The sequence below is a fragment of the Fukomys damarensis genome, unplaced genomic scaffold (assembly GCF_012274545.1).
Source record: "Fukomys damarensis isolate Sample0158 unplaced genomic scaffold, DMR_v1.0_HiC HiC_scaffold_34, whole genome shotgun sequence".
NCBI classification, from domain to species: domain Eukaryota; kingdom Metazoa; phylum Chordata; class Mammalia; order Rodentia; family Bathyergidae; genus Fukomys; species Fukomys damarensis.
In genome coordinates, this window is record NW_022900946.1 from 20071226 (window position 1) to 20088631 (window position 17406).

Sequence of the window (17406 nt, forward strand, 5' to 3'; positions counted from 1 at the left end):
GTAATCTAAAATAGCTCAATTTGAATAACATTTGCAATTTATGGTGAGATTGGCTGTTTTATAGAATCCTTTTTACACCATACACATGTCCACTTTCTGTATTTAGTTCAGCTGTTAATCTCAAACAGCTGTCTTGTGCCTCTCCATTGCCAAAAGAGTTTTGGAGGTCGGGCCATCCAGTCCCATTAGTGGATAGCTCTTGAAGATCTTGTTCCTCTTCTCAGCCAAGACTTCACCTGCTAGGAAGGAAGTCTCAGGAACCTGAATAGGTGGGACAGACCTAAATGCATGAAGAAGTTGGCTTGGATCCATGACTAATCAGTAATCTTACTTATGCTTAATTCCTTTATGGAATCCTCAGACTTTTGGCAATAGAGTGGATACTACCTCACAAAGCAGTTTTTAAAAAGTTATGTCTCGTAGTTAGTTCACATTGCCCTATAAGGGACAGGATTCAGGTGTCTCCATTGTAATGGGTGGTCAGTGTCTTTGGCCTCTTGATACTCAGACCCTCCTGTTATCTGCCTAGTGACAGGGCCAGTGGTGCCTTCACTGGAACCCCTCCTGTGGTACAGATAGGGATTCTTGGATAGTTTGATTTTGTTTCCTGAAGTCCTACATTGGTATTTTGGTTCGAAGGGGTTCATCCTATAAACTGAAAAAGTTTATTCATGTTTATAGATTTTGTTTCCCATCCCAAAACATGCTTTTCTATATTATTACAGTATTATATGTCTGAGAAAATTTTTCTATTTTTTCATATAAGTTCTGTGCAATTTTGTTATTTGTAAATAGTTTTCCCATTATATTTTTCTAGCTGCTATTGTTCTTACATAGAAAAGTTTTTAAAAATATATTTGTTTAACTAGTCATCTGAGTGCATATTCTTAATTTTCATAAAGCTCTCACTTCTGTTTGTGGTAAAAGTATACCATTTAAGCTGGGTGTGGTGACACACATCTATAATCCCAGCACTTGGGAGGCTGAGGCGGGAGGATCACTGCAAGTTCTAGGCCAGCCTGCACTATGTAGTGAGTTCGTGGCCAGTCTGAACTACATAGCAACACGACACCCTATCTCAAAAAACAAAAACAAAAAAAAGTATACTATCTATAACAGTTTTACTTCTTCCTGTCTATTGGTTTGTTTTTTGTTTTTTATTTAGCAAATTCTGTGTTATACAAAGTATTCTGTGGGGCTGGGAATTTAGCTCAGTGGTTCCGCAAGGACCCAAGTTCGATCTCCCATACCAAAAAAAAAAAAAAAAAGAAAAAGAAATATTCTGAAATAAGGACATTTTTTGATTCAGTTCGACTTTAAATTATAAGTTAGAACAGAAATGACAACACAGAAGTAATAGCTAAAGGACACAAACACTATCCTGTAATGACTATATTTCCCTTGAACAATGCTCTTTAAGACCAGGCCCAAAACTGGCAGCTCAGAGCACTATTTTGTTGTTCTTTAGAAGTCTGGCTTATGCTCTGGGGGCAAGGGCTCTAGGACCCTGCTGGGATGACCATACCATTGTCACTTGTGCAGGACCCACCTAGATGTGCAGATTTTGGCAAAGCAGCTGCCAGGCAGGGCCAGGGATGGGGATCCCTGGGGAGGAAGCTATGTCCTCTGCCATCAGTGTGGTCCCCAAAACAAGTGTTTCACATCTGGATGGATGTTGCTACCATGACCCAATGTTTTGTGCTAGGGAGAAGCCTACTGCATATGTTAACTGTTTGGCTCCTGCTGTGCCCAAGAATACACAGGGGGCCCCCTCCCTGGATCCCAGAGACCAGCATGGTTCTAAATTACTCTCAAACACCAGAACCCCTGGAAAGCTCTGGGAAGGGTAAGTGCTTAGTAAAGAGCACATTACCAGGAAGTGGAAAAGGTCAACAGTATATTTTCCCGGTATAGCAGCAAGAGCTAGCTTTAGAAAATGTGCAAAAACAAAGATTCAGAGACAGGCATGGTGGCATGCACCTGCAATCCCAGTACTTTGGGAGCTGGGGCAGGAGGATCACTGATTTTGAGACCAGCCTGGGCTACATGTGAGTTCAAGGCCAGCCTGAATTACATAGAGAGACCCTGCCTAAAAACAAACAAACAAAAAAAACAATTCCAAAAGCAACTACAAATAAAACAACAATCCACTTAAGAAATGGCTCATTGAGTGTCCTGAGGGGCCAGGTGGGAAAGCAGGACAGGAATTAAAGAAATTTTATAGATGTATATGTAGATACAAACTGACAAGGACTTGTATTCAAGAAAAGTTACAAGTTAGCTTTCTGGGGAAGTAACTAGCCACTAGACTAGAAAGATGATGTATTTGTTATTTTTCTTGTTTCTAAGACAAAATACCTGAGACCTAAAATTAAAGGAGAGGTCTGTTTCAGCTTGCAGTCTGTAGAGGTTTCAGTCATTAATCAGCTGGCTTTAAGGCAGTGTGTGACATGGCAGAAGGACATGATAGAACAAAAGCAGTTCTTGGCATGGCAGCAAGCAGTAGCAGGAGCTCTGCTTTCCCTCTCTTTTTACATATTCCATCCAAGTTAAGAGCCTTTCAGTGCCACTCACATCCAGGGTAGGGCTTCCATTATCCACATCTAGAACTATGTTAATCTCATTTATCACACTCTTAATCCCAGTATCGCACACCCCAGATTCAGCTGTCTCTGAAAACCCTTACCTAAGAGCACATGATGTTTTGAAAGATACCTAGATACAAGTCATAAGAGATGAGATGAAGGGTAGGGATGGGAGAAACAAGACAGGAACAATATTTAAACAAACATGAATAGGTAAAAGACAGGAAAGTAGGCTTATTAAAAATCTAAGAATTATAAATTGAAAAAAGATGCCATTGTAGGTAGGGGTGTGTGTGTGCAAATGTGTGTGTGTAACATCCAGCTTGGTGAGCCAGTAGAAACATTTACTCACACTGAAAAAGAATGTTAAAAAATTATTATGGCCCTTGACCCAGGCATTTATCTTCTGTGTAAAAGAACAAACATTACTAGATAGCATAACTAAAAGATTAGAAAATAGTTGACTAAACATGATAGTCTGTTTTGTACTTTAGAATTTTATTTTATTGGTACATGTCTTTATTTTGGGTATCAGGGATTGAACTCAGGACTTTGTGAGGCAAGCGGTGGCACCACTAAGCTAAATCCCCAACCCCTATTGGTATGTGTTGCAATACATAATGATTACATTCCTTATGGGGAATTGGTATGTATATATACCAATTCCTTTCCTTCATTTCCTTCCCTTCCCTCCGAATCATTTGAATCCCATCCTTTGTTTTTGTTTTTCAGTGGGTTTTTTTTGGAGACAAAGTTTTACTTTGTGGTTCAAGCTGGCCCTGAACTCACTATGCAGCCCAGGCTGGCTCTGAACTCACTATGTAGCTGGCCTTGAACTTGAGGTAATCCTTCTGCCTCAGCCTCCTGAGTGCTGGGATTACAGGTGTGTGCCACCATGTCCGACTTTATCCCATTCTCTTTTGCAACAGACCTGTGTGCTTGTTTCCTTCTTTTATTTTGTCCATTATATTTTGGATTTCTCGTATAAGAGAAACCATGTGATAAGTTTATGTGTCTTATCTATTTCATTTAACATCATGGTCTCAAGTGTATCTTTTTCTACAAATGACTCATTTATTGTCTATGGCAGAGTAGTACTCTTATGTATACATGTTACATTTTTTTATCCATTCACTTGTTGATGGACATATAGGCTGCTTCCAAGATTTAGCTATTACGAGTTTATGAGCTGTGCGGCTATAAACATGGATATGCATCTAACATTGTAATACAATGTCTTTAACTTTCCAAAAGATAACTAGAAGGACAGTCAGAATTCAAATGGTATTTCTATTTTTAGATTTTTTTTTTTTTTTTTTGAGACAGGGTCTCACTACGTAGTTGAGACTGACCTGGAACTCACATGTATCCCAGTTTGGTCTTGAACTCAGAACAATCCTCCTGCCTTAGCCTCCCAAGGGCTGGGATTACAGGCATGCACCACCACGCCCAGCTTTGTTACTATTTTCTTGATAGCCATTCTTTCTCAAGTAAGGCAGAATCTCAGTGATATCAGAAGCCCCTTCTAAAATGGTTCAACAAATAAATGTTACCAGGTTCTGGGTTGCTTGTCTCTCCTTCTGCAGTTGGAATGCAGGTTCTTTTCATTTGAAACAAAGAATTCAATGAAATGAGCAAAGAACAGTAGCCAAATTTACTTGAAAAAAGTAAAAGTGAAGATTGAGAGAGATACTGGCTTTGCAGAGCTAGCTTGGGCTGAATAAAAGAGGAAGATGCAAGATAAAAGAACACCGTGGAGAAAGCAGCAAAGACTATTACAAGGAAAGCCACAATAGCAAGCTCTTCTTGGTGTCTGTGTCCTTTTATATTGTCCAAATCTTGGAAACCCATGAGAACTTATGAGTCTTCAGGGGGTAGTGCTGGGATCCCACGCCTCGGGCTGAAGTCAGGTCTAGGCCATTCTGTTGAAAACCTGCTCAAATTCTCACAAGTCCATGTGTGGGGCTTTGGGAACTGTTCTGCACATGTTTTCCAGGATTTTGTAATTAACAGGTCATGTCTACTTCCCCAGCCAACTTTGCCATGCCCTAATGTCCTATCAGAATCACCTGGAGGGTTTAAAAAAAAATTATGAGACCCAGTGCACACACTAGACCAATTAAAGTAGAATCTGATGAGATGCAAATGTTAGCATTTTAAAAAGAATTATTCGACAATCCTTGTTAAGCATAAGACACTGCAAAAGGGCCATATCCAAGGAGCAGAATAAAGTTCAGTGGTTGGAAAAGTTCATATGAGGAAGTATCAGGGATAAAAGGATTATGTCAACAGCATTCTTACTAAAGACAGGCCAGAGTGATCGCACACCACCTGAAAGGGTGATGGAAGGATAAGAGGCCTGATCAGATACTGATAGGAGTTCTTGATAAACTAAATCAGCAAGGTTCTTTTGCTAAAACAATTTTACAAGGAAATACACAGATGAATCCTGGGGAAAGGTTCAAAAGCCTAACTAAACCTAGTGCATTCCTAGCACTCAGGAGGCAGAGGCAGGAGGATTGCTGCTAGTTCAAGGCCAGCCTGGGCTACCTACTTAGGTCAAGACAGGCCTGAAATACATAGTGAGGCCTTGTCTCAAAAGCAGAACAACAAAGGCCTGACCAAAGTTTGACTAAGCAAAGATTCATCAGTTCCTAGGTGAATTCAGTGGTCAGCCAGGATAATAGGAAGTGTGAGGGATAAGAGGATTCTGGCTAAACTGACCTATCAGCATTTTTTGCTGAAAACAGGCCAGGGCCTAAATTCTAAATGTTGTGCACCAGGGATTAAACTGTAGCCCACTTCATGCCTTTTCTATGGACACCAGCTCTCTCCATCAGAGGTTTTCAACATTAGGGCCCAATAGAATCATAATATAGCTTCCAAAATTACCAGTTTTTATGGCCTACCTCCAGAGAATATGATTCCATTTGTCTGCAGTGGGTAGAGAATTGCTCTAAGTGATCTCACCCAATTTCCTGGCACCAGGTACTAGCTATGTAATAATTATACTTTGCCCAACATCAACAGAATACACATCCTTAAAATACATTTAGTATTCACTAAGACATATTAAGAGCCAAAAAAAAACAAAAACAAAAGTCATACCAAGCATGCGCTCAAATCACAATGTAATCATTTTAAAATCAATAAGGGAAAGATAGCTGGAAAATCCTAAAGTGTTTGGAGATTAGGTAACAGATTTCCAAATAATAAGTGTATCAACGGAAGGATGTAAAGAGATTTTTAAAAATAATTTAACAAGGCAAATGAAAATACAGCTTATTGAAATGTTTGTGATGTGGCAAAAGCAGTTATAATGGAAATTTATACCATTGATTATTTGTGAGAAAAATCTAAAATCAGTAATGTGTTTTGGTCAGCTCTTCATTACTGTGACAAAGTACAGTACCTGAGAATTTAAAAGAGAAAGTGGGGCTAGGGATTTAGCTCAGTGCTGCCATGCCTGCCTGGCAAGTGCAAAGTCCTGAGTTTCTCAGTACAAAAAAAAAAAAAAAAAAAAAAAAGTGTGTTTTTGGCCCACAGTTTCAAAGGTTCGGGCCTGTAATAGAACTGTACATCATCGTGAAAGTGTATTGTAGAGAAGGCAAAGAGAGACACAGGAAGTAACTGGGGTCCCAGTAATCCTCTTCAAGGGCATGCCCCCAGGGACCTAACTTACTTCGATTAGGCTTCCCCTCCTAAAGGTTCTGCCACCTCCCATGCTGGTGACCAATCCTTTAATAACTTTGAAGCGCACTCCAGATGCAAACCATAACAGTAAATTTCCACTTTAGAAAATTGGAAAAAGAAGAGAAAATTAAACCCAAACTAAGCAGAAAAAAGAAATAATAAAATTGGAATGAATAAATCCAAAACAAGAAGTAAAATCAGTGAAAACAAACATTGATTAACCTTTAGCCAGTCTAGCCAACAGAAAGATAAGATACAAATCACTACTATTAAAAATTAATGAGGGGAAACCAGATATGATGGTGTATGCCTGCAATCCCAGCATTTGAGAGGCTGAGGCAGGAGAATCACTTCCAAATTTCAGGCCAGCCTGAGTTACATAGTGAATCAACGTTCAGTCTGGAGTTCTTAATGAGACCCTATCCAAAAAAGAAAAAGGAGAAAAAGAAAAGTAAAAGAAGGGACCATCACTACTGCTCCTATGAGCATTAAAAGGATGATAAAGGAAAATTACGACAATGCTATGCCTATAAATTTGATGACTTAAAACTGATTCTTTGAAAGACACAATCTATGAAAAACTGACCCAAAGATAAATAATCTGAATAGGCTTATATCTACTAAATAAATTAAATTGATAATAACCTTTCAGAACAGAAATTATACCAGGCCCAAATGGTTTCACAGGTGAAATATGCAAACATTCATGAAAATAAGGTTACCTATTTTCTACAATCTCTTCAGAAAACACAAGCAGAGGGATTGTTTCCTAACTCATGCTATGAGATTAGCATTACCAAATACCAAAACCAAAGATATTTCAAGAAAGGAACACAAGGGCTGGAGATTTAGCTCAGTGGTGCTGCTGCCTGCTTTGCAAGTTCAAGGTCCTGAGTTTAATTCTCAGTACCAAAAGAAGAAGAGGAAGAAAAAGAAGAACTAACACCTGTCACGTAAAGGTACAAGATCCCAATAATGAATGTAACTGTACTGTATACCTAAAATGTACCAATAAACTCAATTTTTAAAAAAAGGTACACAAACTACCAGGCATGGTGGTGCACACTCTTGTAATCCTAGGATTTAGGAAGCTGAGGCAGGAGGATCACAGTGAGTTCAAGGCCAGCCTGAACTACATAGCAAGACCCTTCTCCAAAAAAGGAAGGGGCCAGTGGTTTAGCTCAGGGGCACCAGGCATGCCTTGCAGGTGCAATGTCCTGAGTTCAATTTCTGGTAGTAAAAAAAAAAAAATAGTGTCAAAAAAAAGGAAGGGAAACTATAATTAATGTTTCACGAACATAGATACAGAACTCCTAAACAAAATATTACCAAATCAAACCTAGCAATGTTTAAAAGGAAATTCAGCCAGTTGTGGTGGTACATGCCTATAATCCAGCACTTGGGAGGCTGAGGCAGGAGGATCGCTGTGAGTTCGAGACCAGCCTGGGCTACATAGTGAGTTCCAGGTCAGTCTCAACTACATAGGGAGACCCTGTCTCCAAAAAATAAATAAATAAAAGGAAAGCAATTTCATGACCAAGTATGATATATTCCAGGTGTGCAAGGCTGGTTCACATTTTTTTTTAAGACAGAGTCTTGCAATGCAGGCTGTCCTTGAACTCACTATGCACCATAGGCAGACCGTAAACTTGTGGCAGTCCTCCTGCCTCCACCTCCCAAGTGCTGGTATTATAGGCATGCACCACCAAGCTTAGCTAGTTCAACATTTTTAAATCAGTTGATTGTTGTCTTTTGGGGTTTTTTTTGGTACTAGGACTCAAACTCAGGACCTTGCACTTGTGAGGCAGGCAGAGGCACTACTGAATCTGTAGCCCAACAATTAATTGATGTAATCTATCACCTCAGCAGGCTAACAAACAAAAATCATATTAAATTATAAATAGATGTAGAAATGTTACGGAAGGAATTGGTAATTGACACTCAAAGAGAGGCACAAAATGGAAGTAAAATAAGAAAGTTTATTTTGTTGACAAAGGTCAGTCACACCTAAAAGCAGTGCCAGGATCAATGATGTACTGGATTACAACTCCTTCTTTTATAGGGTTTTACAGCCTTGACCTTATTCGGGTGGTTACATTTCATTCTCGGTTCCCATGGCTGATATATAAATCATGGTCACAAGACAGTTAAATTTCAACCCAGACGTAGTAATTCTTCGTAATTAGGGGAGTTTACATTTTAAGATTTGCCTGCCTGTCTATCCTAGCCCATAGGAAGCGGGTGTTCAGGGTCAGGAAAGCAAATGTTAAAAATGGTTCTTTTCTTCTTGACACTTTTACAATCATGTGGCTTATAGAACTTCGGAGCCCAGAGTCCCGATGTGCTCTTTTATCTCAGGATGAGACCAGATGCCTCATTCAGTGGTTAATGCCTTTGGTGTCTGCAAATCACCCAAAGCCCCTGAAAATTATCCTAAGGGTAAACAGCAGATAAAACAAAATGATCTTAAAGGAAATCTGTGAGCACTCAGGGAGAAAAATGAGAGTAACTGGCATTTGAACCAAGACCACGGCAGGCCTCTTCTACTCTTCCAGGACAGGGATGCAGAGGTCAATTCTGAACTCTTACAGCCAAGAACACAGGGTCTCTCTCCCCCATCCCCAAGCCAGAGCACTTCAGCATTGTGCATAATGCATCCAGCTTTCCTGTTGCTGAGTTTGAGTCCTAATTGAGTGCACTTGGGCGGCAGAAACTTCATTCTTCTGCCCAACCCACATCTGATTGTGGCTTGCTGAGAACACTGGACCCCAAACTTACTGTTTTACTTGTATGGCTATGGTTCCATGTAAGCAGAGGCAACCTGAATGGACCTCACCTTTCTGTGCCCCTTACCTACCCACCTACCGACCCAGCATGACTTCAGCACCTGGAGCAAGTGTCTTTCAGAATGTTGTCATTGTTCCCACCCTCATCTCCAGAGCACTGGCTCAGGGATTTTACCTAAGAGGAGAAGCAGGCCATGAACAGCTCTTGATCTCTTTCCTAAGAAACTGGCTTAGCCAGCAATGCTGGGATATGCCTGTAATCCAAGCACTCTGTAGGCCAAGGCAGGAAGATCACCTCGGGTTCAAGGCCATCCTGGCCACCTCATACTGAGTTCAAAGGCAGCTTCAACTACATAGGGAGACCCTGTCTCAAATGAAAAGAAAAGAATCTGGCTTAATTGGCAACACTGTATGAAGTTTATACCTGAGAGCACTCTCAAGAATCTTGGAAGCTCAGTTGAAAGACAACTGTGAAGAGATTCTTGCATGTAATGAACATCTATTGGAGGCTAACTACTGTGCCAGAGAAAGCTGGCAAGTGAAACAGAGGAGCCCTTCTCAGGGCCAGAACACATACCAAATAAGAACCTCACAAACAATTCCTTTAAAGGACTTACAATGTGGTTACAGTCTTTGGTAGAAAACTTGTGCTCTATCAGAACATTGGGACAATAAATCACCGGAGTTGTACAGCTTGTGTGTTAAGAGTGTAAGAGATGCCTTCCAAGCTCAAGGTCATGTCAGGTGGCTATGGGCATTCCCAACGTGCACCTGCATGAGGAACATCACAGGCTCAGCACTGTTTTGGAAGGGGCTGGAGGAGTGGATGTCGCTAAAACACAGTCATGACTAAATAAGTAAATGAGAAGATAAGTAAGTTGCAGAGGAAGAGGGACCAATAACCAGAGAGGCTATATTTTCCAAAATGTCCATTTTACAACAAAATAAAAGTGGAAAGCTTGCACAGAAACAAGAAATCATTACCCAAATAGCAGAAGAAAAGCACTTGGTAGAAACAGCCTGAGAAGGATCAGATGTCAGATTCAACCTAAATATTTCAAAGGAGCCATTATAAAATGTTCACAAAAGTTAAGGATATCATGATGAAATAATAAAATGAAAGTAGGATAACAGTGCCGTACGAAATTAAGGAGATAATCTGCTAGAAGACAAAATAAGTAAAACTCTTGAAGACATAGGCAAGAATAGACAAGGACATTCTGAAGAGACTACCAATGGTGCAACAAATAATACCCAGAATCAATAAATGGGATGGTACCAAGTTAAAAAGCTTCAGCACAACATAGTGACACACTGTCTCAAAAAACAAAAACAAAACAAAACAAAACAAAAAAAGCTTCAGCACAGCAAAGGGAACAACCAAAAGAGTGAAAAGAATGGGGAAATTTTTTGCCAGCTATTCACTGGAGAGAAAATTAAGAACTAGAATATATAAAGAACTCAAAATGATTAGATCCAGAAAAAAGCAAACAAATGATCCAATTAAAAAAGGACAACTGAAATGAAAGCCACTTTTCAGAAGAATACAAATGGTCAATAAAAACATGAAAAATATTCAACATCACTGACTATTAGAAAAATGCAAAGTAATACAAAATCGAGATAGCATATTATGGCGGAAATAATGTAATCATCAAGAAATCAATAACAAATGCTGGAAAAGATATGGGAAAAAATAAACCACATTGGTGATGGGAAAGTAAACTAGTACAACCACTGTGGAGATTCCTTAAAAAACTAAAAATAGATAATTGATTGACCCAGCTATTTTTCTTGTAGGGATCTTCCTGAAAAAGTGTAATTCATCATGTTACAATGAGACATGCATACCATATTCATAGCACCACAATTTATTATAGTGAAAACTAGGAAATGATCTATATGCCCATCAACAGATGAATGGGTAAACAAAATGTGGCATTCACACACAATGTAGTTCTACTCTGCCATGAAAAAAGATTAACTTGAGGCCCTCATAGGTAGATGGATGCACCTTGAGATTGAAATATTAAGTGAAATAAGTCAGACACAGAAGCTTAATTGCGTACTTTTTCTTCTGTAAGAAATTCAAATATATAGAGTGGGAGCAAGGTAAAAGATAAATAGTAAACAGGGTGATGTTTTTCAAACAGATGAAGGAACAAGAGATGAAGGGAGAGGAAGGGAAGGAAGGGAAAAAGGATGGGAGCAAAAGAACTGGAAGAAGGAGACCAAGAGGTGGAAGGAGCAGGGAGGGGTGGGCAGGGTATAATTAAGAATTGAGAAGAGTTATGTACTTATAACCAACTCCCTAGGAAAAATGTAATAATGATGTACTGCAAATGTGTACTCATGTAAACAAAAAAGTGCATGAATAAATAAGAGAGAAAGAGCCAGATAGAAATTCTGGAGTTGGAAAATTCAGTAACTGAAATGAAAAATTCATTACAGGGATTCAAAATGGTGGAAGAATCCTCAAGCTTCAAGGTTTATTGATAAGAATTTAGGGAAGGTGAAGAACAGAGAGGTAAACACAATAAACAGAAATGAACAGAGACTCAAAGAAATGTGGACAGTATTAAGTGCACCAGATATACATAATCAGAGTAGTAAAGAGAAAGGAGGGAGGGGAAACAGAGAGGGGGAGATATTTGAATAATGATGGTTTAAAGTATCTTCAGTTTATCGAAAAGGTACAACCTATATATGCAGCAAGCTCAGTCAACTTCAAGTTCAAGTAACATAAACATAAAGATTTCCACAAATAGATACATCAGTGTAAAAATGCTGAAAAGTCAAAAACAAGGAGAAAATTAGTTCATATGTATTTCAACTTTTTATTCACTATAGTTATTTTCAAAATGAATTCTAAAGTATATATTAAATAGTAAATTTTCTTTATGATTTAATTCAGAAACAATTACTAAGTAGAAATATATAAGGATGTCATACAAATTGTAGCAATTACATGATAAATTGTAGAAGCTTTGTTATAAAATAAAATTTGAAAAGCCAGATTATAAAATGTTGCATAAATAAAAAAACGCCTGCAGGGCTAGGGATTTAGCCCACTGGTAACATGCCTGCCTCACCAGCACAAGGTCTGAGTTCGATCTCCAATACTAAAAACATTAAATAAATGAATATTATTAAAAAATACACACATATATTGACATAAATGGAACAGGAGATTTAAAAAAAATGAAAAGGTGCAGTTGATTGACTTGGCCAGAAAATGTCATTATGGAATATATTTCTTTCTTATTTAACTTACCCATATTTCTACGGTAATGTAAAACTAGACGAGAAGAGAGAAGAAATGAGTGGAAGAATTAAGATTTCCTGGAACTATACATAAACCCATCTTTTCTTTCCTCTTTACCAATGTCATTTTCCCATTGGATGTACTTCACTCAAAGTCTCCGTGTAAGTTAAAGTAAACAACCCCAATCTCTGGGAGAGCCATCCTGGCCCTCACAACTACTGGTCTTGGTGCTCATCCTAGGGCCACACAAAATTCCACAGAATATCAATATCAAGCCCACTAGGACTGCGAGAGGTCAAGACAAATTAAGACCAAGCTCTAATCACAACTGAGCACACACATATGAATATTGTCCTGGCCACAAAAATGACCAAGCACTGCCACCCACACTGGCTCATATGTGCAGCTGAACTTCTTTGCCAACCACACTTTCCCTCCTTCCAGATGAGATGTATTAAGATATTCACGTCTACAGCAAGCCTCAACATCACTTCACACAAGCTCAGGGCCTAGAATAAATGCTCAGGCACACTTACAGTGACAAGCTTCACTATTCCCCACAGGTACACATTCTCCTTTGTTGTAATGTGCAATACAGCAAGCATTTTCAGCAACAGTTGTGCTTCCAGTGGGTTTTTACAGAACACTGAAAATTAGAATAGTCATTTCTTCAAAGTGACTCTTTCCATCTTTAACCTTAAAGAGTCTATATGAAGGGCTTTATTCTCCCTAGGTAGATATTAGATGTTTCTTTTACAAAAGATAAATGCTAACTTTCATATAGCAGAAAAAACAAAACAGATTTTCTGGAAAATTAGTTTAATTTTTCATGATTTCCCTAGCCTAAATCATCATTAAGTAGAGAAAAACTTTATTGTAATGACTTTTCCTAGAGCCCTTTTCATGTCTTTATTTCTCAGGCTGTAGATGAAAGGGTTTAGCGTGGGAGTCACCACTGTGTACATCATGGCAGCTGCGGTATCTTTCTCTGTTGAGTGAAATGATGAAGGGTTGAAATACAGAGATATTATGGTGCCATAGAAGAGGAAAACGACAGCCAGGTGGGAGCCACAGGTGGAGAAGGCTTTCCATCTTCCTCTCCTAGATGGGACCCTCAGGACAGCCCACACTATAAGGATATATGACACCAGAATACAAGTAAATGGAGCTATCATGATCAGCCCTGCTTCATAAAGAATTATCATTTCATTGAGATGTGTGTCTGAGCAGGAGAGTCTCAGGAGGGGAATCACATCACAGTAGAAGTGGGGGATCACATTGTCTGCACAGAATGAGAGCCGAGCCGTCAGCAGGGTGTGCAACAGAGCATTCAGGTTGGCAACAACCCAAGATCCAGCCAGCAGCACAGCGCAGAGCTGATGAGTCATCTTTGTGCTGTAATATAAGGGGTGGCAGATGGCAACAAAGCGATCATAGGCCATCACAGCCAGGAGGAAATTGTCCATATCAGCAAACATAAAAAGGAAATACATTTGTGTGAGACAGCCAGAGAAAGAGATGGCCTGGCTACCAAGCATGTGATTAGCCAGCACCTTGGGGACAGAGGTGGAGGAGAAGCAGATGTCCACAAAGGACAGGTTGCTGAGGAAGAAATACATGGGGATGTGTAGGCGATTGTCGGTGCTGATGGCCAGGACAATGAGCAGGTTCCCCAGGACAGAGGCCAGGTACATGGTCAGGAATAGCCGGAAGAGGAGCTGCTGCTGCTGGGGCTGCCTGGAGAGGCCCAGGAGGAGGAACTCAGAGATGCTGGACTGGTTCAGGTTTCTCATAGTCTTGCATGCAGTTGCAAAGAAGAGAGATTGAGGTCAGAAATGCAGAACCTAACTGCTTAGGTGGAACAAGTCTTCTGTCCTTTGTCACATTAGCCCAATCTTCATTAGAGCTGCTGAGTCTACTTTCAACTCTCAATCCCAGATGACAATGGCCCAATGGACACATTCTTTTACTTTAACAAGATACAACATCAAAACAAAATATAGAGGCACACACTCTTCCCTGTAAATATGTAGCTCTCTGTTATAGAGGTAACTGCTAAGCATTCTCCTACTCTTCGTCAGCTCACAAGGACAAGAGAAACAACTGATTATCTCTCTGCTTATTTTAGACTCCAGAATATGAATTCACCAACTGTGTTATTGCTCCCTGTATGGAGAAGGGTGAGCACAGGTGGTTCGTTAGAGAACATCCCACATTAGTAAAGAAGTACTGGCATCTCCACTCTTCTGCTAGGACCTGGAGAGGCCAGTGCTGGTATCATCACATGCCCTTCACCTTGGGGTTGTCGGTCAGTTCTCCTCTTTAATCTAAGGACTGGAAAATCTCAGAGACACAGGCAGTTTCTGAGCCAGAGAAGAGCAGATAGTCATGGCCTAATGTGCTCAGTAGGAAGGATGTTTGGCATAATTAAACAGTTATCTACAGTAGCATTTATGGCCATTGGGACTAGATCCCTGAGAGTCTCATTAGAGACGAACACAAAGTAATTGTCCCCCTTATTTCTTGATCCCGGTGGACCAACAAGGATCACAAAGTTTATCATCTAACTCCTAGGTCAGAGCTTGCAGATCAAGGAATCTATTCAGACGCATGTTTCAGAGAACACACCTTAGACTTCAAAATTGCAGAACCTGCTGATCTCAGGTTATACTTAAGGGTTTGGCAAGTCAATTATTAAAATGTTTTCTTCTACGTTTCCTTAGCTGAGAGGCTGGAGCTATTTCAGTGTTATCAGTGTAAACCACTCCACTTTATGTCTGGTATCTTGTCATTTACTGCATAGAGTTAATGCCACATTTGCAGACAGGAGGCAGAACGGGGACAGTGAGGAAAAGGTAGCAGTACAAAGTTGAACTTGATCCTTTAAAATATTTGATGCAAAGGGTAATCTTTTTGTAGATATGGAGTGGTTTTCATCTTTATTAACTTTATTGGTACATTTTAGGTATACAATACAGTTAATTCATCTTTGGGATCTTGTACCTTTACACGACTTATCTTGGTTATTTTTCCCCATTCCCCAGCCCTCCTTTTACCCCCTCCACCCATCTCTGTTTACAAAGACATTGTTTCCACGTTTTTCTTTTTCACATATTTTTTCCTTTTCCCTTTTTACTTTTCCCATACCCCTTCAACTTCCTCTACTTTTTTATACATTTTCTTTGTATTACACAATAGCAATTGTACATTGTGATCCTTATTTACACTTTTAATTTTTCACATCACAGAAACTATTTGGTATTCATACGTGTGACTTATTAATTTCACTTATGAGTATGGCCTCCATATGCATCCACTTAGCTATAAATATCTTTAGTTTCTCATTCTTCATGGCTGAGTAGTACTCCATTTTAAAGAACCACATTTTTTTATTCAGTCTGCAGTTGATGGGCGATTGGGCTAATTACAAATTTAAGCGGTTACAAACTGTGGCAGTGTAAACATGGGTGAGCATATATCACTGTGGTATGATTCTTTGCCTTTTGGGAAAATACCCAGCAGAGGAATAGCTGGGTCAAATGGGACTTCTAATCCTAGTTGTTTGCGGTATCTGCAAATTGATTTTTCACAGTGGTTGCACCAGTCTGCACTCCCACCAACAGTGGAGAAGGGTTCCTTTCTCCCCACAACCCTGCTAGCATTTGTTATTGGTTGATTTCTTGATAGCAGCCATTCTTTTGGGATGAGATGGAATCTCAGTGTTGTTTCCATCTGCATCTCTTGAATGACCTGTGATGTTCAACATTTTTTCATATATTTATCTGCTGCTTTTACTTCTTTGAGAAATATCTGTTCATTTCAGATGTCCATTTTTTAATTGGGCCATTATATTAGGAGAGTCTCATTTTTTTTTAGTTCTTTATATGTTCTTAAACAAATAGTTTTGTTTCTTTTTTTTTGGTACCGGGGATTGAACTCAGGTCCTTGAGTTTGCAAGGCAGGCCATGGAACCACTGAGCTAAATCCCTGGCCCTGATTTTTTTTAAACAAATACTTTTTTTTTTTTAATATGTTCTTGATAGTAGACCTTTTTCTGAGGAAAAGTTGGTGAAAATTTTTTCCCACATTGGGGGTTGTCTCTTCTCTCTACCTGTAATTTCTCTAGCTGTGCAGAAATTTTTTTAAAAGAAGATATCCCAGTTGTTGATTCTTTGTGCTGGTTCCCATGCTACTGAGGATGTGTTCATAAAGTCTTTGCCTATGCTAATATCATAAAGAGTTCTACTTCACTCATCTACCAGCTAGTTTATTGTTTCTGTTTTAATATTTATATCTTTACTCCACTTGGATTTTACTTTAGTGCATGCTGAAAGATAAATGTCCAGTTTTAATCTTTGACAAGTTAAAATCCAGTTTTTCCAACAGCATTTATTAAAGAGGCTCTCTTTCCTCGAGCGAGGATGGTTGGCTCCTTTGTCAGTTATGAAGTAGCTTCAGGCTGGTGATTTATCTCTGGGATGCCACCCACTGCCTCACAAGCTGAAGGACCCAAGTTCAATTCCCTTTACCAAAGGGGTGGGGGAGAAAAGATGAGGTAGCTCAGTATGTCAGGAGTTGCTTCTCCATTTTCTAATCTGTTCCACTGCTCCTCAGGTCTGTTTCTCTGCCAGTACCATGCTGGTTTTATCACAGTGGCTTTGTAATATAGTTTCAATTTGGAAACTGTGGTACACTCTGTCATATCTCTGTTGCCTAGAATGGCTTTTGCTGTTCTAGGTTTCTTCTGATTCCAAATGAATTTTTGGATTGTTTTCTCTAGTCCTGTAAAATATACTGTTCAGATTTCAGTAGGGATTGAATTGAATCTGTTTACCAGTTTTGGAAGTATGGCCATTTTCACTGCATTGATTCTTCCTACACAGAAACAAGGGATGTATTTCCATTTTCTTATATTGTCTTCTATCTCTTTTTTCAAAGTGTTGTAGTTCTCAATTTGGTGGTCTTTTGTTTCCTGTGTCAGACTGGTTCCTAGATATTTCATGTTTTTGGATTTATTGTGAAAAGGATTGTCTCCCTAATTTAGCTTTCAGTGAGTCTGTTATTTCTGTACAAGAAA

The 17406-nt window shown here is 39.3% G+C and overlaps 1 protein-coding gene across 1 annotated transcript; it reads right to left on the minus strand.

The window, feature by feature from the left end:
- Nucleotides 1-13183: 13183 nt before the first annotated feature.
- Nucleotides 13184-14122, minus strand: LOC104876143 (olfactory receptor 1361). Its single transcript, XM_010644026.2, has one exon. It carries the CDS (start codon nt 14120-14122, stop codon nt 13184-13186), a length of 939 nt encoding a protein of 312 aa, XP_010642328.1.
- Between the last annotated feature and the right edge of the window lie 3284 nt (nt 14123-17406).